This window comes from Stigmatopora nigra, chromosome 16, assembly GCF_051989575.1.
Source record: "Stigmatopora nigra isolate UIUO_SnigA chromosome 16, RoL_Snig_1.1, whole genome shotgun sequence".
Lineage (NCBI taxonomy): Eukaryota > Metazoa > Chordata > Actinopteri > Syngnathiformes > Syngnathidae > Stigmatopora > Stigmatopora nigra.
Window position 1 is genome coordinate 7171007 of NC_135523.1, and position 17377 is coordinate 7188383.

The window sequence follows — 17377 nt, forward strand, 5'->3', positions numbered from 1 at the left end:
TTCACAATTAAACATATTTTTAGAACATCTAGTATATTCATTATTACCTATCCCCTTTAAAGAAGTAAGTCTTGGCCGCATCTTCCCACCATACAGCTGTCTCAATGCTCTGAGCTGGCATTCCATGGCCATACTGGGTGATTTCCCTCGGATATCCTGCCTGCAACACTGTGTCCTTAAACACCCAGAATTGCTTCCCTGTGAAAGAAAAAAATAAAATCATAATTGAGGAGAGAGGACAAGTAATAGCGTAGAATCCCCCGCAGGTGCAATAGACAAGAAGGGCAAATTTACAAGGACGGCTTGGACAAGCTTTGGTATAAATACCAAGCAGTAAACCTGTTGCCTTATGTATGTGATGTTTCCCTCAAATAGGAAACACAAAGTGACAAGTTCTCCTTGCCCTTGCTTTGAAATACCCTGGGAATTGCTGGAAACAACTGCTAGCAGCGGTGATAATAAAAAAAAAAATTAAAAAAAAACGACATCGGACAAGTGTTGAGTTTTAATAAGATGACAGCATGAATGATGATCTGCAAGGAATTATTAAATTATTTCATGTGTACTGCAATATATATCTCTAACACAGACTGTTGTAAAACCAAGCAAAGAAAGAAATAACCTATATTTCATGTAGTTTACTTATCTTTTTTATAGTTTTGTTTGTACCTGAAATGTATTTCTAAAAATGTCTGCACTAAAATGTAAATCCATTTGGAATATAATACAAAACTCCAAAAAGCTGCCCAGTTATTTTTAAACAAATTGAGCACAACCAAAAAAAAAACATTGAGCAGTTGGCAGTCTTGTATTTAAATTGCAACATATGTATGCAACCTACATTGCATTTCCTTTAGTTTGTAAATAAAACATCCCTATTTTTTAAAACAGAATTTTCTATTCCTCCTTCTTTGATTCTCCTTCACAAGTTTCTATCTGTGGTGAATGGAGAGACTTCCTGAGGTCTAATTAAGTGAAACTGCACACTTTTGACAGTGTGACCTTAGGAAACGCTTTTCTTAGTCATTCATGGGGGTGTAAAGTTGAACAGAAGGAAGTGGGGGTGGTCAGAGTACATCAGGGAAAATTGTCTACAAGAACAGGCTAATTGATGGTCGTGGGCGGCTGAAACTAACTAAAAGATATACAGTATGTATTTGTATCTTTTGGCCAACACAGTTGCTTTTTGACAAACACTATCATTGTATTATGTATGTAAGCGTTCAAAATGTGATGAATTTGCAAATAGTAAAAAGAAGTCATAAATCATTTGTAATTAAATAATTAAAATGTCATTATTGCTGGAGTTATTATCCCTAAAGATTCAGTAAAAGACTAGTATTTGCTACACACACACTAGGAGCAGTTGTGGCCTCTCTTTGGAGAGGAAACTCATTTAATCTCTTTTCTGACAAAGACCTACTCAATCCATGTCACATTTCCTCTGCCCCCGACACACATAAAAACACACCCCACCCTCCGATTAAGCAGTTGATATCCAGAAGAACAAAATGGCTTGGTTCAATCTCAAAATCCCTCAAACCATATTCACTAATTATTATTTTAAATTCAGATATGTATTACAAAAGGCTTTACTATTTAATGTAAATCAATGGTGACATCACCTAATGCGGTCAAGTCCATTAAAAATAAAGTTAATTATTTGACTTGTGATAATCTCCGTAAAATAATGAACCAAAAAAAATGGTTATTTTCGTATTTTGTCAATCTGTGGAATCAAAGTGTTGCAATTTGCTTTCTGGACAACATTTTCTTCAGAATGAGGACAGCCAAAAGAACCGACTCCTGGGAAATTAGTTGTGTGTTTCAAGAGAATAAAAGGACTGGTATTGAATATAGCAATCTTGTTTTTTCGCCAGTCTAGAAAGATAGCAAGGTGGAGAGAAGGCATATTGCTATTGGCACACACTGCCCGAGTATTTTCTTTTTCCGGCAATTGCTGGTTTTGGAAAATAGAATTGGAGTTCAGTAATTATTTGTAGTTTGTTTGCCAAAGTTTTCTTTTACCCACTTAAACCTTATTCATATTTATACAGAACAAATGAAAAAAAAACGAAGGCAGACATTAATATCACTAGCACTAAGCTCAGTATCAACATTATTAAAAGTCCAATTTAAGGATTACAGTGGATTTTCCAAATAAGTGAGTAAAAACAGTACTTAAATCTTCCTGAATTACAATGAAATAAGATCAAGGGAGTTTCGTTTCTGAGAAAAGAGAGAAGATGCCAACAGAGACAGCAGTCTGTTATTTAAAAAGAAAAAGAAAAAACAAACGTACCTTTGAAGAAAACAAATTTGCCCTCACTGTTCTCATAGACTGCATCGATTCTAGGTGGCAGACCCCTCCAGAAAAGACTGATGAGCATGGGGTATCCAGGCATGACAGCATTATCTCTTACTCGCCAAAACCAGTGGTCCTAAAAGACATAATTTCAAAGATTATTAGGTCATCATAGCCAAGAAGTGTATATATTTCAGTTTTTAATTAAGTCTGTTTGTGTGGGGAAATAAGTTAAAGAATGAACATTGTATAATAATATCTGTCACTAATAAGCAAAAAAAAAGTAATCTGTTTTATTATTTGTTATCTGTTTGTCCAAGCAAAACAAATAATTGGGGTAAAAGTAATTTACTTAGTAAAAGTAAGTTACTTAGTATGTATATATTTTTTCCACCAAAATATTAGTCCAAAATCCTACTTGTTAAGATTTTAAAAAAATAACATACAACTGACAAGAAAGGAACAGGTTCACATTGCTGAAAATGATGTCTACAATAAGGAAGCATATTTTTCACACCATACTGTTTCCATTCTCACATCAAAGTGCACTTAGGACCCACCACACGCCTTCAGAGATTTCTTGGATTGCACATCTGTTGCAATGCATACAGAAGTAAAGAGTAAAAAACACCAAGTCACGTTCATGTGAATGTTGGGAGCATTGGAAGTCTGGGAATCTCCGATTTCCTTTTGGAGTGAAAGGTGTGTCTTTTCGATGAAGAATGAAACCTGATTCCAAAATAAGTGCTAGGGGAGACCCATCTGGGAAATCCATTTGGACTCGCTCTCAAAGCCCAACCCTTCAGCTGAACAGTTCATCACATCTCTTGAAGACATTATACACATTTGGGGCGAACTGAGTTTTTGAGTTGATATTGAGCAGGAGACAAACACACACAATGAAAGCTATCTGATTAAAAAGAAACGGTGTTGCTCCTTTTTCTCTCACTATCTAATCCAATTGTTTCTCTGGGACTGCACTCAAGCTAGGCACTTCTCCTTTTTCTTTGCTGTTAATCTTGTTCTTTCTACCTAACCTTCACAGTTCTTTCATTGGTCCTATGCTTCACTCAATTTAAACCGACAGACTCCATAGATTACAAGTGCTTCACATTATCTTTAGTATAAGGAACAGCCAAGTAATGGAAAACAGATTTAACTCTGAAATCTGACCTTTCTGAATTCGCTTGACTTAATAATAGAGAAAAAAAGTGCTTTTCCCCATCCTAGTATCCTATACTCCGACTAGGAAAAGAGCTACGTTTAGAAATCTTACAAAACTTTAAATGCTGTATAAAAGTGTGGAAGTCACAGTACACAATAACAATTAGAAAAAAAATGCAGCTCATCTCATACGTTGAAAATTGAATGAGTCACAATCTTAGCACTTAAATTGTCCAATTTTGAGAGAACCTGAAATCCCTTCACCAATTGGAAAGTTGTTTGGACATTCAGAAACTATTGAAGTGTGCTTGCACATCATTGAATTGAATGCTTTTATTGTCATTATAAAAGTATAATGAGACAATCTACACTGGATAGTAATGGCTTCAAGTATAGTACTTTGTAGAGTAGAGTTTCAAACAACATTGGCAAAGCCACAATGGTCAATAGCTATGCATTACCTGAATCACTTGACTGTACACCACAATCAGTGAACCTTAAGTAACCTTATGTACCTAAGTGACCTGCTATCCAAGCAGAAAATCAGGAATGGTAAAACAGACACCTCTACCCATGACTCCACTTCCCATAGCTTTGTAGTTCAACTACTTCTGAAAACAGGCTCCTATGACCATCAATACTGAAACCTATGTGCATAATATTATTATAAAAACAAGCTTTCCACTCCAGTGTTCTTCCACAGCGACGAGGTAAAATGTATAATGCAAATTGAATTGTATGATATGAAGTTTTATTGTATTTACACCCACTACCAAGCTCTGTCGATAAATGATGATGTTACTAATAATGTTACTTCTTAAAATCGTTGTAAATTTCTGAAAAAATTGTACCCTACCAGATTGAAAAGATCATTTGGTGTTTACTTTGGAATAACACTAACGCTATTCCTTTCTGAAACATGAAGATGGTTCAGAGGTGAAATAAATATCTACTGCAAAGTAAACGGAATGATACCAGTATTATTAGGCATATGAATGTATTTTTCTTTAATGCCCAAAAGCATTACACTAAAGCGAAATTTAAATTTCTATCAACATTCACTAAAAAATCAAACAAACTCATGGCATGTTCTTCTGGGGAAAACACCAAAAAACTAAAAGAAATATTTTAGGGTAAACACTATAGATAAAAAATTCCAAATATTTCCCTGCTTCTCTTACCGACCCTACATACAATTTGCAGAAACCAATGTTTTTTTGCATCATAACTCAGCATTTACTCCATTCCTCTTTTGCCTCTTTCTACCAAAACCACCAGAGCTATGAAAATGTCCCACCATTTTAATGTTAGCTCTACAAGACCTTATTGAACAAATTAGGACTGTTTATATAAAAAAATAAAATAAAATTCAAAATAAATCACACAAAGCATGAGAGACACCCTTTATCCTCTGTGTACAGAACACAGTGCTGCTTTGTGTGTTGCCTCAAGGTTTGTCTCTGTTCTTTACTAGTTGGTACTGTGGTCTTAGGCTCACAAGCTTCACCCAAGGATAAAGACGCATTAAGGGACATGTGTCTTTCTCTCTTGTGCTGGGGTAAAAGCCATGCTTTTTTGTAAGAGAAAGAAAGGGCAACTGTCGTAGTATACCAAGTGTTTTTGGAGGGGGTAAAATAAACAATTTATGTGCATGTTGTTCAGTGCTTTTTTCAATTGGCCAAGAGTTAGCTGAAAATATTTTTTTTGAATGGAATTAACAGTGAAACGGAAGTAAGTCTATTTTCTAGAGCAACTTCAATCAATGCTAAAACAAAACTAATAATAAGTAGGTGTTATGTAGTGAAAACGGATAACTTAAAACAATGTGTGATTTTTTTTTCTTACCTTAAAGACAAACATCTCTCTTCGTAGTATTGCCAAGGTGTTGAAACTTCCATCACAGATATTAGGTTTAGAATTTGGGTGAGATGGTCTGTCACCGGGAGGCAGCCTTGGAGGTCTGGTCTGCCTGTCTGGTTTGCGTGGATCGGATGGGGGGTGAGAGCGAGCAGGGGGCACTGTTGGCAAAGGCTTGGTGGGCTGTGGGAGCTTGTCAGGAGGCCCTGGAAAGAATAAAATAGAATTATCAGAATACACATTTTAGTTGTTTGAAATTGTCGTAGCAGTGCTACATGGAGAGAAATTGGGAGTTTAAAAAATACGTAATGTTACGAGCTTTGTTTCTTGTTTTTACGTTACGTTAACCGGAGCTTGTTTGGTTTCAAGGGTATCAACTTTAGGTGATGTAAAGTCTGTGTGAAAAGGATGCACTGCCATGATCCTCCATGAGAACCTAAGAAAACATCAATAACATAGTGCCAGAAGTGGGATAAAGAGATATTTGCAAACACAGAAGGACAAATGTGAAAAGGTTTTTATTTCTCCCGCTCTCAAGCTAGAGCAACACTGCTGTCGATTAATGGGGCATACCAACTGTTCCAATAACACTAGGGTATGAATCACTGACTGAAGCTGTCTCTCCAGTGAAGAAGCATTTTATAAAAAATAGGTTAAATATTTTTAAAAAGATTAAATAAATATGAATGGAGCCTTAATTAAACAAAGAAAGGATGCAACAGCCAGGGGCAATAGGTGCACCCTTGTGTAATCAAGTTCTAATTACAAAAAGGGAAAGCAGGTAGGGAAAGAATGTTCTATCCCGGAGATGTGACATTTTGTCATGCCAGAGCTGGTACACGTTGGTACAATTTCTTTATCTGAAAGTTCTAATTTTAAAATTGCATGAATGAAAGAATGAAACCTATCAATGTGAAATTGACCTTAACAAGTGTATTACGCTGGTGGTATACAACAAAATGCTTTGTGGGAGAATGTAGTGAGGCTTTAATACATTTGGGTAAGACAAATGTGAAATTGGGTCAAAAGTGTCAATTGGCCATAGGTTTTAAGATGGAGTGCCTGGCTGAAAGGTTAAACCAACACTAAAGCAACTTTGAGTTTTGGGTGTTTTTGGCAATGAACACAGGCAATATTGTTTTTCCTAACGGAAGACCACATTTCCCATGAGGATGTGTCATAAATTCCTGATTTCCTGGTCGCCTGCAGTCGGACAGAACTACATTTGTGTTTTCAGTGGTTGTACAAAGGATGAATAGTGATTAGGTAATGTGTCTAACAATGAAGGAGGGAGTGACGTCGGTTGTAAAACAGGAAGCTCAATCTTAGTTTTTTGGTGTAGTAATTAAATTTTAACAATGAATATCTTGAATACTTTATCAAACCACCATATTTTATTTTCCAATCCATGTCACCACAAGCAAGTATTACTTAGCCATTTAAAAAAAATCTTTTAAATAGCTAATTTTCAAAATTTTATTGTCCAATCTTAATTGCACTTTGTGAAAAATAAATTCTCCCTCCCCAAATAAACATGATACATAATTCTCTCAGAATAGGACTGCCTTGATAATATTTAATATTTTTGTATAACATGAGACTAGATGATTAACATAGATATGATGAGTACAAAGAGAGTGAGTTGCGAGTGTAAATAATTAAACACATGATGGTGCACAGATAACATTCACTCTGAATGTGAATAAGATATGACGTTGACTGAGTTCAAAAGATTTAAAAATATATGAATTCAATCGAGACCCAAGTATTAAAATTAATACCACCTTCAAGTCACATTCACATAAAGTAACCCTACCTATTTCCTATAGAATTTACAGCAAATCTAATGATCTATAGAAGAGAAGCTATACATAAAACTAATTGAAGGACAGGGATATGAGAAGATTATGAGAAGCAGAAAACATCTTTCAATCCATAAAACTGATCTTATGTTTTTCCAAGAGAATGGTTCTATTCACTTACTGAATTAAATCCTGTGAAATATAACCCAGATTAGAGGGTGCAAAGCACTCTGAAGTTATGTAATCATAGAGACGATCAAAGTCACAGGGTCACTTAAAGGCATAAAACTGACATCACTGTAATTGTTTGTTCCTTCAGCCTTCGTACCACACATCCTCCCTCGTAGGGGTTGTTGGAGCCTGTCCGAGCTGACTTCGGGCGTCAGACAGACTACACCCTAGACTGGTCGCCAGTCAGCTGTAGTGCACACAGACAGACAGCTAACCACTCACCCACACAATCAGACTGCCACCGAGTGGGAAACGAACCCATAGCAGATGTCAAAATTTGTAAAAATGTGTTACTATTTATGTCTTTTAAAAATGAACATGCACTGGTGTTCCAATTATTACCCTGAAAGAATAAAGTCTGGTCATTTCATTTCAGTCAAGAGAATAATTATATAGGTAATAGAAATTATGGGCACGTTAGAGAGTGGGCCGGCTCGGTGGGTGAGTGGTCAGCTTGTTGGCCTCATAGTAGGAGACCTGGGTTCAAATTCAGGTCGTTCCTCCTGTGTAGTGTGTGCATGTTCTGCCGGGCCTGGGTGGATTTTTTCTGGGTACTCCAGTTTCCTCCCACATTCCAAAGACATGCATGATAGGCTGATTGGACACACTAAATTGCCCCGAGGTATGATTGTGAGCATGTAGCTTGTTTGTCTCCTTGTGCCCTGCTAATGGCTGGCGACCAATTTAGGGTGTCCCCTGCCTGTGGCCCGAAGTTAGCTGGGATAAGATCCAGCACCCACCCCGCGACCCTAGTGAGGATAAAGCGGTTCAGAAAATGAGTTGAGACATTAGAGAGTAGGAGTAAAGTGACCTGAACATGTTTGGGTGCATTTTTCAGTGCTGGATTAGGTCATGCACTACAAAGTGCCTTTACTGTATCTGTGTCACAAAGGAAAACTGATTAGAACTTTATGATAATACAATCCCATTTGGTTTGTTGCCATGTTCATGGAGTAAGCATGCAATTGTTTGCTGATTCAGAAATTATTTTTTTAAGCAGCTTTTGTAGAATATAATAATAAATTAATCCTCTTGGGATTTTTTTCTGCCTCGGGTACATCCTATCCTTTTTCTATGCCGGTATAAGCACTTATCTTCATTAGAGTCGTGGGTGAGCAGGGGCCTATCATAGCTGACCTTGAGCAGCAAATCACAGAAAAATCAAATTCCTGTAACTCCAACTCAATTTCAGCACTTTTGCACAGAAGAGCCCAATTTTTGTACCAAATAACTCACAGTCTTCCACACTAAGCCATCAGTCTTGTCCCATCTCGCCATGGATCACTGCTTTAGTTACACCAATTTTCCTACTTACTCCCAACTTCCCATTGATTTAAACTCTCAAGGTCCCACCACTGACCTAATTTGGATTCAACAGCGAGAGTTGCCATGTGAAAAAAAGGGAACGAGGCCAATTGCTGGGGGAACAAAAATGTCCGTGAGCGAAGCTGCTGCCACTTGTCCTGCCCTTCAACTCTACACTACAAGAGAGAGGTGGAGAAAAAAGGAGTAAAACACAAGCAGGAGGAAGAGAGATTTGATCCCTTGCCCAGGTCTGTCATTTCCAAAGTATATGGCCTGGTAGTGTAAACAGATGGCTGGTTCTTTTTGTGAGCAAAACAGAGTGAAAGAGCAAGAGAGAAAGTTAGACCACGGTCATCTCTAAGGAGTCAGTTGCTTCCCACCAAGTTGTGTCAAGAGAAACTGAGAGCGAAATTACCAAAAAAGTTTGTTTCATGAAATAGTTTATCCTAAAAAAAAATCACCTGTCTGCATACTAGCTCTGCAGAATTAAAACAAATCTATTAAAATATATGGTTGTTTAAGTATTAAGACTAAGGTGGCTTATATGAAGGTTCCTAAAAGTTTTCTGTCACTATAGGTATTAAATAAAAATCCTCACCATAGATTTTCTGGATTCCCAGCAGATCATCCATAGGCAGCTTGAAGTTCTCGGTATCCATGTATTGGTAGAAAGGAGCCATGATTGCCGTAGGGTCGTTGGAGTGTTCCAGCCCGAGTGCGTGGCCAAGCTCATGAACTGCTACCAGAAACAAATCATTCCCTACAGGTGGAAATGGAAAAAAGAGGAACAGGCGAATGAGCTCAGTCATTGCAGAATTCAAACATCTTAAAAGCAATGCTCGGTAACATTTGAAATAAACAAACAAGACCCATATACTGATAGATTGTAATTAATGTGCAATAGAGGTTAACCAAAGTAGGTCTTGGGGAACTGTGGTCAACAGCCGAGCCATAATTCTATATCAACGTATTTGCTAAAGATCTTTAATTTAGAGCAAGTGGTCCGTAATTAAAAGGAAAGGAAATCCATGTAAAGAAGAGTAAGAAAATGGTCTCAGACAGTTTTGCATAGTCATTAACCACTTTCTAAATATGTTTGAGCTCAACTTCAAAAGCGAACAGTGCTTTGTAATTACAATTTGCAACTGCATAGGTCAAATGATTTCTACATGATATACTTTCAGGAGTTTAAAGGTTGTCCATCCCACTAATGATGGTTCCACATATCAATGTAGCAGGTACAGTAATGGGCTTGATTCTAAATGCCAACATTTTTTATGAAATTAAAGTAAAGTTCAATAATACATGGCACACGTTCTCAACTATTATGTAGTATTTCACTAAAAAGGCTTAGCATACTTTCAGAGAAAATTGAGGATTTAATAGATGATTTGTCTTCGAAATTGAGGGTATATTTATGAGAGCTGATAACACTGAACAGGTGTATATGGATTAGGTTTAAAGCAAATAAAGAGAGAGAAGAGAGAGAAAAGAAGATAAAGAGAAACAAGAAATATTTAGTCAGTTTAGAATCAGATTCACAAGAAACACCACAGTTTTGAAGCCAAAGACAATTCTTGGTCTTTTAAAAAGCCAGGCAGTAGAAATAAACAGATAGATCTCCTCAGTGTTTTAATGAGTGTGCAAAATAAAAAAAATCAGTAACAAAATCTAACATTAAAAAAATAGCTGTAAACCTAAAAAGGAACAAACCTTGAATTAATATGAAATTAGAAAATGTATAACTGTCTTTTTTTTCTCCATTTACTTTGATACCTACAGGAAAAAATTGTACACAATAGTTTTTCTGTTTCACATTCCGGATTCAACCCTTTGCCCATCTCGGCCATTTGGGGTTAGTGGTGTCACTTTACTTCAGGCGCGAACATAAGTCTTGTTGGGCAAGACAGGGATGTCCTGTTGGCCTTGGGGTACATAAATAAAGTTGAGGCAGCTTAGTTACAGCCTTGTGAATGGGAAGGATGAAAGACAGGTGTGAGATGAAGAAAAAAGAAGAAGCTAGCATGCAAGGGGAGCTTAATGTAGAAGGAATAAACATTACATGCAAATGAAGATTCAAGGAAAGAATTTGATGGAAGCAAAAAAAATATTAAAAGAGCCACATGTGGCTCCTGAGCTGTAGGTTCGCTACCACTGATACATAGCAACATAGGGTGTTGTGCTGTGGAATAAATATCTATATACAGAAACCGAAAAAGGGTGAGATTCAGACGTTGGAATGTTGCCAAGGACTCGAATATCAGCAGTCCCTTTAGGCTTGAGGTAAATAAACAAGCATAGAGAATATAATTAATGCTGCCAAGGAAAGGACATCCTTTATTCTTGTCATGTTTATCTCGGCACGGCACCTGTGAGCAAGACAGGGGATTGTTGCACGTTTTTGTTGTGATCATTTATCAATAATACATTGCCATGGAAGTGTTTGCACGTGGGCTTTTACAAATACGTGCAAAACAGTTTTACAAATATGTCCTTGGATAAACTCAAACCATGATAACGCCCGCAAAACTTGGTTTACACTAGGGAACAGGGACGGAGAAACAGATGTGATGCACGTAATTTTCAATTAAGATGCCAGTGCTATTAAAAGAAAAGTTTTCACTCTGCTAAAGTCATGGAAGGAAAGAAAAAAACAATTGCTTTGAAATAAACAGCTCATGTATATAAAGATGAGGGCTTTGAAACCAGAGTGTCTGAAAGTCTGAATCTGTCAATCTTTGAGAAGCTACTACTTATGAAACCAGTTTCTCAGTGTTTGTCCTTAACCTTAAAGTCCAACGATCACAAATATTTACAAGCTAATTAAATGATAGAATCTTGTCAAAGAGTATTCGATAATAAACCATCAAGACTTATATTATAAAACGTTGACGTTACCGGAGGACAGGAGATGGTAATGTATGGAAGTCTCATGGGAAAAAAAGACTGTTTCAATGAGATGTGTTGGAATAAGAAATTGAACCGGAGCATTCATTGGTTGGAGGGGGGAAAAAGAGGCTTACATCAGCAATGTCTGTGTTGTAACAATTTACGAAACAACATGAATTAACCATTTTTCGATGAATCAATTAAATTTCTTGGGGAAAAAAAACTAAAATGCTGGATGGCATAATAATGAATACAAACAGAAGAGGACAAAGTGCGCCAAGGGGCCGTACTCCTGCGGCGTCTTTTGGTAGAAACTCTGGCTTTCTGGCCAAGAGCGAAATGGGATTAAAAATGTTTTTCTCTTTTTGGTATATTCTACAAAGAGGACTATGGCTTGTGGCTCAGTAGAGCCCAATCCATCAAATTCAGTATAGTTCCCACTAAGGTGATTTTGCGATTTTAAATGTTAATGATAGTAGTAAACCAGTCTTAATATATTAATATACAGGCAGCCACAAACATTTATATGCTGTATTATACCCAAACCTATACTGTGAATTATGGGCATAATCTTATATGGGCATCTGACTGATTAGTGGGAGAGGCTGCCTCGTCACATATTATGTATGTGCGTCTGTGTGTGTACGTGTGGACGGATGCAAGGTCCACCGCCCATGTGGAAGTTAATGCTGCTGTCAGTAGGTGGCTGTCTATTTCTAGTGGCAGCCTGGTGGGCAGTAGCACATTGTAGATCCTCTGCTTCCTTTCATGGCACATTATTTTCTAACTCTATGGAAAGAAAACTGCATTGAAAGACATCCCCAGGCATATACACCTATACACATACATATATTCACACATGTATATATGTGTATACGTGTATACGTGTATACGTGTATACGTGTATACGTGTATACGTGTATACGTGTATACGTGTATACGTGTATACGTGTATATATATATATATATATATATATATATATATATATATATATATATATATATATATATATATATATATATATATATATATATATATATATATATATATATATATATATATATATATATATGTATATGTATATGTATATGTATAAAAACATTCTGGAGATAATCTCTCTTTTCATTCTGAGTAGTACAGTACTGTATATAAGGCACTTCTAAAACGCCATGAATTAATCTTAGTAAAAACCTCTTGTGTTAATGCAAATACATGTCTTACTGGAGGTTAGTTTTGAGTAATCTCTTTGCACGTGTCTGTGTTGGTGGGCAAAGGTTCAAAACAAACATAAATGCTTTGAACACAGATAATGGAATAGCTACTATGTGTGTACTTAAACCACATGTAGAATGTACGCGTTTATCACTCAGCAGACTGAGGATTAATTTCTTAGTGTTCAATGAGGATCTCATCATCCGAAACAATAAAACAAAGTAACAACCTCAACTGTTGGTGCCAACAGGAATAGTAGCTAGCAAATGGTCCTTCCCCTAAGGCTGCATGAGATGGCATTGGCACCATTGTAGAGAGTAGATGTGGGTGTGTTTGTTACCGTATGTGTTTTAATACATATTGATATTCATTGAAAGAGCAGATTGTAGGAAAAAAGAACTGAATGATTTAAGGTTACTGTATTTTGTCATGGTATTACTCAACAACAACGTTTTGCCAAAATTAAAACAGAATACACTGTTAGATTCTTGAAATACAACTTTAAGCCTGGAAGTTCCTGGTTTCTAAAAATCACATTGTGCTCCCACTCACCTCCTGTTCTCTCTTCTCACCCATTTCCTCTAATATTGTCGTTATTTCTTGCTATAGCAATGCCTCTGCCCCCCATCCCAGCTATTGTGAGTTCTTGAATGTCTAATATTTGTCTTAAAGAAATGGTCACCCTCCATTCATTTACCTCTGGTACCACTGATGTCTTTTCTTACATAGTACACTGGAACTTTTCAGTTATTTAATCTAATGTGTCTTTCGGTTTCTGTGGCTCTGTAATCTGGTTGTGTTATTGTTTTAGCTCATGACTTGGTAGGTATTGAATTAAGATTCAACCTCATGTCTCTTTGGACATCAGGACACAAAAAATCTTCTGACTGAGAGACATATTGCAAATGTCTTCACCTCTTACTATACCCATTCATCTACTCTTGACAAAGATGAAGACAGCCATTTCAAAGCTTAAAAGCAGTCTGCAAATTCTGCATTTGCACGTGGCTTTAAGAGTTCTATTGAAAAAGCCAACGTATTGCTAAAAGCAACATAAAAAATAGACACGACTTAATCTCTACAAACAAAACATATGCAGGTCCTACATTTCTTTTGCCCAGTAAATCCAAATGGCAAACACAAACAGTGGAGCACGATAAGGACTGCATAAGTGACGCAAAGCCTCACTTTAGATTGTAACACATTGCTTGGAGGTATTTTGTCCGTGATTTGTCATACCCAAAAAGCAAATAAAGTATAAACCAAAGCAATGCTTACCATCATGGTTGGGGTTTCCCAGTGTCCATGGCTCATCCGAGTCAAAATGTGTGTCTCCTCCAATTCCTGGCCCTGGGAAGTAGGCATGGGCCAGGAAGCCACCCTCACCGTCAAAGGGAGAACTGTCACCATGGAAACCTGAGGCAAAAATGATTGTGATGTCCACATCTTTCTTGGTTCGCTCCAATTCACTGTATGGCACAGCTTCAAAGCGCAGCGGCGTCACATTTTGCCAAACATCAAAGGCTCGCCGGATGGCGTCATGGGTCTCCTCAGCACCAACTTTGGGTGTCACGTTTTTGATGCTGTAAGAATACAATAGAAACAAATGAAACTATATTTAATACTTACAAAGTATGAAGATCATTCAGCCATTCATGTCAACATTTAACATTCAAGTAGGCAAGTAAAAAAATCATCATGTCAGGTAATAAGGCATTCAACCTTTCTGGTAATTTCAATGGAAAATTTCCCATGAAATACTACATTGCATTAATAGAAACTTGATATAAGATTGTGCCATTTAATGCTTACTGGGACTTGCTTACATAGAACTACATGTTGCAGTTTGTGAACAGGAGTGCCTGAGATCAGCCTGTCATCACTGATATGTTTAAGGTGTGGAGAGGATTGGGCAATTTTCTACCTAGCAAATCTACTTTCTAATTAAGGCTTATCACCAGCCGGCTGCCTGCTGAAAAGCCCAAGACAGGTTTTTCATGGCAGGGAAACCTCTCTCTGATTTAAATGCTGGAGTAAAAATATTTGTCATGGTCTTAAAATTTGGTCTCACTCTGGGTTAGTTGCCAACAGCTTATGAGAAGATATGCCTGCCTGCTGTTGATTTTGCTGCTATCTGAAGATTCAAAATGATTTTTCCAAGGGAGATTTCAGTAGTACCTCTACTTAAAAAATGCTTCTACATACAAAATATTCAGGTTAAAAAAAATGGAAACAATGTTGTTGTTCCAAGATACAGAAAACAGCACAATTTACAAAACATGAAACAAAATTAAACATCCCCCAAAATATACTAAATACACTTCCTGTATTCTGTATTTTATTCTAAAACAACTCGCTGCCCTCCTATTGGCTACAAGGAAGCTGTGTCTCCATGATGCCAGAGACGAGGTTAGCGTGCTGACATTAGTGCTGGCCGAGCGACATAGTGCGGCGGGAGCACAGCTCCAGCTCGACTCAAAATCGGGGAGCTTTAGGCAGACAAAAGAGCTGGTCCGTTCAGGATAATGGTTATCGGCAGAGTCGTCAAGGAGTTGATTCGTGACTTGTTCTGACATGGAATTCTACCCCATTGGAAAATGGGTTTGCATTTCTTATTCATGTCAATGGCCTAATAAACAATTTCCTTATGCTTTGTTTTAATTTTTTTATCATACATACATCCCTTGGCGTGAGCAAAACTGGTATACTTCTATCATTGTTTATAGGGAGTAGGGAGTAGTTTAAGATTGGAGAAGGAATTATGCTTATTCATTGTACGACACTTGGAATCAACAGAGCCATTGAGTAATTCTGCCAATATTGCAAGCAGCTGAAATTGGATGGACAAAACACGAAAGTAGTCTGCCTGATTGTTGTAGGTGCTTGTTTTGCTTTGTCCAGTAAAATAACAAACAGCATGACCAACATATGTTGCAAGTTGATTAAGACCAAAAGTTGGCTTAGCTGATTCCAGAACCATATGTACCTACCATTTCAAGGACGAAAAAGAAGTAAAGAGCAAACACAAGCAGCTAGAATTTGCCACAAAAAGAGAATTCAACCTTTTCTAGGGCCATATCAAATATTTAACTTCATGTTGTGAGGTGATAATTACTCTGGATGCATATCATGTGCTATAATAGTACTTGCATGCTGGGAAGACAGTAGGGATGCCAAAGCTAATTAGGGCCACCCAACAGCAGATACTGTATGCAGCTACATGAAAATGAGCACACACTACTCAACCATACATTAATTATGCTTTTTCAAATCCCAAATTTTGTTTTTTGATTACCATTTAATGAGTTTGCAAGGAAAAGTTTTAGGTTTATCTGCTTTTGCATTGATTTAGTCTTGACTTTTTCCCTGTGTAACTTGTCCTAAGTATCTCAGCCTTCTAGTTGCCTTGTGTGTGACCCACCTGTTCTCCATCTCTTGTTAAAGGATGTCTGTGTATTGAAGTCTGCTTTGTTTATTTCTGGTTGCGTCCTTGTCAATGTCACATGAATGTTAAGTGTGTGTATCCCATGTATGTTTGATTCCATGGCCTTTGGTTAAATTTTGTAATTTTGGTTTCCCTGCTTTTGCTGACACTTTGTTTTTGGTCTCTTTAATTAAAGCCCAATGTCTCGGTGTCCCTGGGATTGAGTCCATCCCCCGTTTTCATGCCTGCACTACGTGACAAAAAAACATTATTATTATATTTTAAGGTGGCATAACCGTGACCAAAGTTAGAATCAGACCAAAAATGGCGATGACATCTGCAAGGAAATTAAAGATTTATTTGTCCAAATTACATTTTATGTTTTTAGTCAACTGAATAAAAAGTTAAAAGGTGACCTTCATTACATTATTTTCATTAATGTAAATGTCATTTCATCAATGTCCCCTTTGAAGCTGTTTCAGTTTATTTTTTTGGTTTTGCTTGCATCTCCTACAAACAGCAGGTTACCATTATTTTGTGGGTGACTGGATTCAATTTGAATATTGAATAGTTAAATTTACACTCTCCACTATGTTTAGATGTTGGCGGGTGGCTGTGTCTGTGGGCAAGTGTTTACATTGCCGCTACAATGTTCCATTCATTGTTATACGTGGTGTGACAACTCAACGGTACTGCACTGATTGGTGGCAAACCTATTCTCAGTGTCAAAGTCATACAAAGAAAAAACTGAATCTACCGCATCCATTACTGCAGTAGTTTGACAGCTAGAAGAGAAGCTGACTAAGCCAAGTGCCCGGCCTTATAGAACCCTTTACGAATATGCGCAAAAGAGCAAATACACTCTCAAAATCCTTCGATCCTATTACATAACCTTAATCTACCTCCAAATTTCCACTGGGGATTCCTCCTCTTGCAGCTCATTTCTTAGTGCTGCTGGTTGTCTTTACTTCATTTCTCAGTTTCATTTTCACATATCTACTCTTGCACGCTTCACTGAGTCTGACCATTTGCCTGATATGTGCCATTGCAAATGAAACTCAAGTCTTATAAAACCGTTCTTTGAATTAAATTCCTTTTATAATGCGAAATATAATCCTGAAACAGCAGGAGCTTCACCAGTTCGACCACATACAAAATACAGTCCTCAAAGTCCACAAAAACTATTA

General features: G+C 37.1%; 1 protein-coding gene across 1 annotated transcript in view; it reads right to left on the reverse strand.

Annotated features, from left to right (window-relative positions):
* mmp16a (matrix metallopeptidase 16a (membrane-inserted)) overlaps nucleotides 1-17377 on the reverse strand; it is a 36812-nt gene that overhangs the window by 6691 nt on the left and 12744 nt on the right. The window contains exons 4-8 of the mRNA XM_077735994.1: nucleotides 14045-14349; nucleotides 9263-9424; nucleotides 5315-5532; nucleotides 2303-2441; nucleotides 48-198 (exon numbers count right to left, since the gene is read on the reverse strand). Coding sequence (XP_077592120.1) covers nucleotides 48-198; nucleotides 2303-2441; nucleotides 5315-5532; nucleotides 9263-9424; nucleotides 14045-14349 — 975 coding nt within the window. The remainder of the gene's footprint in view (nucleotides 1-47; nucleotides 199-2302; nucleotides 2442-5314; nucleotides 5533-9262; nucleotides 9425-14044; nucleotides 14350-17377) is intronic.